Raw genomic sequence first — 6,000 nt, 5'->3', positions numbered from 1 at the left:
TAAAAAAGTAATGTTAAAAAAGAAAAACTATATTTTTCTCCAGGATTGCACACCACACTGTCCATGGGAAATTGATCTTCAATTCCTGGAGACACCATGCCAACCTGGAGGGTTGGCGCAGACACACAAATCACAGAATTATTACAGGCAGACAGAGGCCATTCAGCCCATCGTTTTTTTCACTGGCCCTCCAAACAAGCACCTGGGCTCAGTGCCACTCCCTTGCCCCAATGCAGATCCTTCCTATTCAAGTAATCATCTAATGCCCTCTTGAATGCCTCAATTGAACCTGCCTCCACCACACTTCTCCTCTCATGTGTTTGCAAGGCAGCCTTGAACTGACAGGGCTCACCCCATCTCCGCCACTTTGATTGACAGGGGCAAAGATTCCACGTGCCGGCGGTGACGTAGCGCCTGCCCCCGGCAGCCAATGAGAGGGGCCGTTGCCGTATGTGACGTTAGGGGCAGGCTGAGCGGGGCTGCTTTGTCCCGGTAAACAGGGCCGGGAGCGCGAGCGGGCCGGCGGACACAGGCCGCTCACTTTTCCCTCTTCCCTTTCTTTTTTTCCGTTATTTTAATTTCAGAGGTAGGTCACTGCCGCCGCGAGATTTAAGGCGGGTTCTTCCCCCCCCCCTCCCCGAGTCTGTATAAGTAATGTGAGCGGTGAGGTGGAGCGGTGGTGGCTGGAGGGATTTGAATCTGCTTCCCCCTACCTGCTCGTTATGTTTATTTTAATTACCGTTCGGGGTCCCTGTCACTCAGGCCTCCACCACAACTTGACAGAGGAAGTGCCAACATGGGAGGGCGGGGCCCACGCTGATATGATTGATATCGTTATCGACCAATAGGGAGCTTGCTAAGATCTGATTGATATCGCTGTCGGTCAATAGCAGGCGGCCGCCTTCCGTGAGGTGGCCGAGGTCGAAGCGTCACCGGATGCTGTGACCAATCAGCGTGGTGAGGTCAGGGGCATGGGGCGGGACTTTCCAGTTGACTGGTATGGGGATGTGGGTGGGGAGGGTCCAGGCTCCGAGGTGGGGGAGGGTCCAGGCTGTAACGGAATAAAGCCCCGGAGGATTAATTTTTCCAGTCAGACGGAGCGGGGTTTTCCCCCGGGGATATCCGGCCAATTCCGCCCATGATATGCGAGCCTTTGCAATGTGATCTGGGGAAACCCACTTGGGGGGGCGGGGCTTGGGGCGGACGTTGCCATGGTGAGCGAGCGCGTGCGTCGGTGGGTGGGACTAAAGCCCCCGCCCCCCGGAAGCTGCGGCTGGAGATGATGTCATGCAGAACACCTAAAGTACAAGCGCTGAGCTTTGCCATTAGTACATTGTGACTAAAGATATTCGGATGTTTTTTTTAAATAAAGGATAAAGCAGGTACAGTGGCTTTACTTTCAAAAATACTAAATATATTATATGACCCTAGCTGCATTTAAGCTATGACTTGCTGTAAGAAGAACAATTTGACTCCTGTGTTATGTCGTTCAAGAGCCTAATTTCTGTAATCAGCTGATGTAGTTATTTTTTCTAAAATGACCCTAGATTTGCCATTAATTTGGTTCTCTGAATTAGTTTTAAATGTCTCTTCCTGTATGGTATGATTATTTAATTACCTTTCCTCATCTGCAAGCCATAAAAAGCTACTTTTTCATTTGCAAAGCATTATAGTGATGGGAAGACTGGAAGTGTGGTGTAGAGCCATTAAAGGGCAGTAATAATCAAACCAGATGGATTGCCGAAGGTTCAGACATGACAAAGGCACGGGCGGCCTAGTCAACCCTACAAACTTCTCCTTATTAACATTTGGGAAAAGTTGTGCCAAAATTGGGAAAGTTGTTCCATAAACTGATCAAACCACAGCCCAACATAGTCATACTGAATCATCCCTTGTAGCCTATGCCCCAGGCTGTCCTCTGCCATTCCTGATATGTCCAGTAGCACAGTGGAATCCAGTCATGTGTGAGTAGTGTTGGGAGTCCTCAACATTGGCATTGGTCCCAAATGATATCTCAAGGTCAAATGTGGGCAAGGAAACCTAGAATATAAACAAACTGCTTAAGTCATATAGCATGTGTGGATTTGGAAAAAAAATGGTAATGTATCAAGCGGGTGATATTTTGTTAGAACTGGAAGAACTTGGAGGTGTAACAAGTTTTGAGAAGGAAAAGGGAGATAGGAAGAGAAATCAATAGGAATACTTGTGTGGAAGGGAGGAATAATGAATAGCAAAATCATTATCAGCATTTGCTGTCTGAACAAAAGGGAACATTGGTACTGATGTGAAATTGTTGCACTTAATGTCAAGTTTCTAAAGTTGTAAAGTGTCTAACCGAGAAGATGCAGTACTGCTCCTTGTGCTTCATGAGGGCAGAGTAGGAAGCCAGGGTCAAAGTAGGAGTAGGGCAGAGAATTAAAACGGTAAGCACAGAAGCATAGAAAATAGGTTCAGGAATAGGCCATTTGGTGCATCGAGCCTGATGTGCCATTCAATATGATCACGGCTGATCCTCTATCTCCCCATACCCGAGCCTAGAAATCTTATCTATTTATTTCTTTAATATATTCAGTGACTTGGCAGTTTTCCACCCTTTGACTGAAGACCGTTCTCCTCATCTCAGTCCTAAATGGCTTACCCTGTATCCTGAGATTGTAAGCCCTTGTTCTAAACCCCCAGCCAAGGGGAACATCATCCCTGCATCAAGTCTGTCCAGCCCCGTCTGAAATGGGATCCCCTGTCATTCTTCTAAATTCCAGTGAATACAGGCCCAGTCGACCCAACCTCTCCTCGTGTGACAATCCTGCCATCCCAGGAATCAGTATGGTAAGCCTTTGCTGCACTCCCTCTATGGCGACTATATCAATCAATAGCTTAGTCATGCTTGTGCTCTGATCGTAGATAATCAGCGAAACAATCACTCAATCTACCTTCCCAGTGTAGAAAAGACTGCATGAAATCCCTGGAAGGAGTGTTTTGAGGATCTGGAGGATGAGCAGGCAGGAGATGGAAGGGGATCTGTGTTCACCTGAGCCGGGGCCATGGGAAGGGAAGTGGGTATTGGAGTGTGGAACAGTGAACAGAGTACCACAGGCAGCAGTGCCTTTGGAATACTGAAAAGGCTGCGGAAATATGTGGCATTTTGCTGGAAGTGGCTGGCCCATTGAATGTGGTGACTGGTGATGTCACTACACTTGTCTGTATCACTCGTAATCCAGAGGACCAGGCTAATGCTGACAGTACATGCGTTCAAATCCCACTAAAGTGTGGCTGGGGAAAATCAAAACAAAATTCAATTAATAAAATCTGGAATTGAAAGCTAACCCCAGCAATGATTACCATGAAACTATTATAGATTGTTGTAAAAACCCATCTGATTCACTTCTGTCCTTTAGAGATTTGCCATCCTTTCCTGGTCTGACCTACATGGGACTCCAGACCCACAGCAATGTGGTTGACTCTTAACTGCCCTCTGAAATGGCCTAGTGAGCCACTCAGTTCATGAACAACGGATGTTGATCATGTCAGTGATGCCCATATCCCATGAAAGGATAAAGAAAATAATGATAGGGGAGAAGGTGAGGGGAAAGGTAGAGAGCCAAAGTTTGGGGGAAAAGATCGGTTAAGGTCGAGGGCCATATGTACTCTGGAGGGGCATACTTATTGAGGAAAAAGGAAAACATTCCAAAAACACTGACGCGGTAGGTCAGAACGAACCTGGCGGAGAAACTGGAAGAATAGAGCATTGGGAAAGAGTTACAGATGTAGTCAGGAGAGCCGAGATCAAGGAAGAAAAATTAGTCGCAATAGGAAGAAATCAGTTCTCTAGGTTTACCATGGCAGCAGAATAGAATGTAATTCCTGGAATGCATACTCAATGGTTTTCTAGAACAGTCTGTTGAGGAACCAACTGGAGAACAGGCTATTTTAGATATAGTATCAATGAGAAAGGACTAAGTAATAATCTTGTAAAGAAGCGTTTAGGGAAGAGTGACTATAATATGGTAGAATTTTGCATGAAATTTGAAAGTGATGTTGTTCAATCTGAAACTAGGGCCTATGAAGGGCACAATCGGGGAACCATAATTAAAGGTATGACAGTAAATAGGCAATTGTTAGCACTTGAAGAATTAATAGATGGTTTCCAACAAATTCCTTTAAGGTACAAAATGCCAGTCGGAAAAGCGATCCAACCACGGCTAACAAGAGAAGTCAAGGATTCTATCAGATCAAAGGAAGAGCCATATAAAGTAGTAAGCAAGAGGATTGGCAGCATTTTAAATTTCAACAAAAGAGAATCGTGAAAATAGGATGATATCAAATTGGCGAGGACATAAAGACTATAAAAGCTATAAGTATGCAAAAAGAAAAGACAAACGTGGGCTCATTTCAGGCTGAGAATGGAGAATAAAGAATGGCAAGGAAACTCAACCAACTACTTTGTTTACTCGGTCTTCATGGAGGAAGATACAAAAAACCTCCTTGGAAATATTGGGGTGCCAAGGGGCTAGTGAGATTGAGGATCTGAAAGAAATTAGTATTAAAAAGGAGTGCTGGAGAAACTAATGGGGCTGAAAATTGATAAATCCCTTGGACCTGATATTTTACATCCCAGAGGGAGTTGGCTGCAGATGCATGGGTGGTCATCTTTCAAAATTTGATAAATTCTGGAATGGTGCTGGCAGATTGGAGGGTAGCAGATGTGTCTCTGTTATTTTAGAAAGGTGGGAAAGAGAAAACGGGGAACTACAGACGTATTCGCCTGACATTGGTAGTAAGAATGCTAGAATCAATTCTAAAGGATATAAAGGAAATAACTGGGCATTTAGAAAATAAAGGTGAGATTGGGCATGAATTTGTGACGGGGAAATCATGTTTGTCAACCCTGTTGCGTTTTTTGAGATTGTAACTAGCAGAATAAATAAGGGAGAGCCAGTGGGTGTGGCGTATTTGGATTTTCAGAAGGCTTTTGATAAGTTCCTGCACAGGAGGTTAGTAAACAAAATTGGAGCGCATGGGGTAAAGGGAAATATACTGGCATGGATTGAGAATTAGTTAACAAAGAGAAAACAAAGAACGTGAATAAACTGATCATTCTCAGGTTGACAGGCTATGACTACTGAAGCACTGCAAGCGTTAGTGCTGTAAGCCAGCTATTCACAATCTATATCAATGTTCTGGATGAGGGAACCAAATGTAATATTTCCAAGTTTGCTAATGACACAATACTTGGTGTGGGTGTGAGCTGTGAGGAGGATGCAAAGAGGATTCAAGGAGACCGACTAAGTGAGTGGGCTAGAACATGGCACATGGAATAAATTGTGCTTCTTAAAATGATGAGAGATTGGGAAATGATGATGTCTAAAGAGACTTAGGTGTCCTTGTTCATAAGTCACTGAAAGCCAACATACACATGCAACAAGCAATTAGAAAGGCAAATGGTACATTCACCTTTATTGCAAGAGGATTTGCGTGCAGGGATAAGGAAGTGTTGCTGCTGTTGTACATCGCCTTGGAGAGACCACACCTGCAATATTATGTGCAGTTTTGATCTTGCCTAAGGAAGGATATGCTGGCCATAAAGGGCATGCAACAAAGGTTTATCAATTAATCCTAGGGATGGTGGGATTGACGTTTGTGGAGAGAGACGGACGAGACTGGGCCTGTGTTCTGTAGAGTTTAGAAGAATGAGAGGTGATCTCATTGAAGTGTATAAAATTCTTACAGAGCAACAGGGTAGATGCAGGAAAGCTTTGACAAAGAGTCATCGGACTCGAAACGCTAGCTCTTTTCTCTCCCTACGGATGCTCCCAGACCTGCTGAGATTTTCCAGCATTTTCTCTTTCGTTTCAGATTCCAGCATCTGCAATAATTTGCTTTTATCCAATGATTAAGTTGGAAGAGTGAGTAAGCCAGGTGGGAGGGGTCTTTGATTATGCTGCCCGCTTTGCAAGGCAGCGGGAGGCGTAAACCGGGTCAATGGATGGTAGGCGGGTTTGT

The 6,000-nt window shown here is 44.8% G+C and overlaps 1 protein-coding gene across 9 annotated transcripts in view; it reads left to right on the top strand.

Moving 5' to 3' along the window:
* The first annotated feature begins 450 nt into the window (after nucleotides 1-450).
* Nucleotides 451-6,000, top strand: part of zfand6 (zinc finger, AN1-type domain 6) — a 60,311-nt gene continuing 54,761 nt past the window's right edge. For 3 of the 9 annotated variants that reach the window (XM_038813241.1, XM_038813240.1, XM_038813237.1), the window contains exons 1-2: nucleotides 457-586; nucleotides 4,163-4,253. In XM_038813241.1, the coding sequence (XP_038669169.1) occupies nucleotides 4,170-4,253 (84 nt within the window). In that variant the 5' untranslated portion in view covers nucleotides 457-586; nucleotides 4,163-4,169. Of the gene's footprint in view, nucleotides 587-1,043; nucleotides 1,383-4,162; nucleotides 4,254-6,000 lie in introns of those variants that run through there. The other 6 variants (XM_038813246.1, XM_038813247.1, XM_038813248.1 and 3 more) reach the window with 6 other exon arrangements.

The sequence above is a fragment of the Scyliorhinus canicula genome, chromosome 12, assembly GCF_902713615.1.
Source record: "Scyliorhinus canicula chromosome 12, sScyCan1.1, whole genome shotgun sequence".
Classification (NCBI taxonomy): Eukaryota; Metazoa; Chordata; class Chondrichthyes; order Carcharhiniformes; family Scyliorhinidae; genus Scyliorhinus; species Scyliorhinus canicula.
The sequence above is the reverse complement of the archived record's forward strand: the minus strand, read 5'-3'. Positions and strand labels throughout refer to the sequence as shown.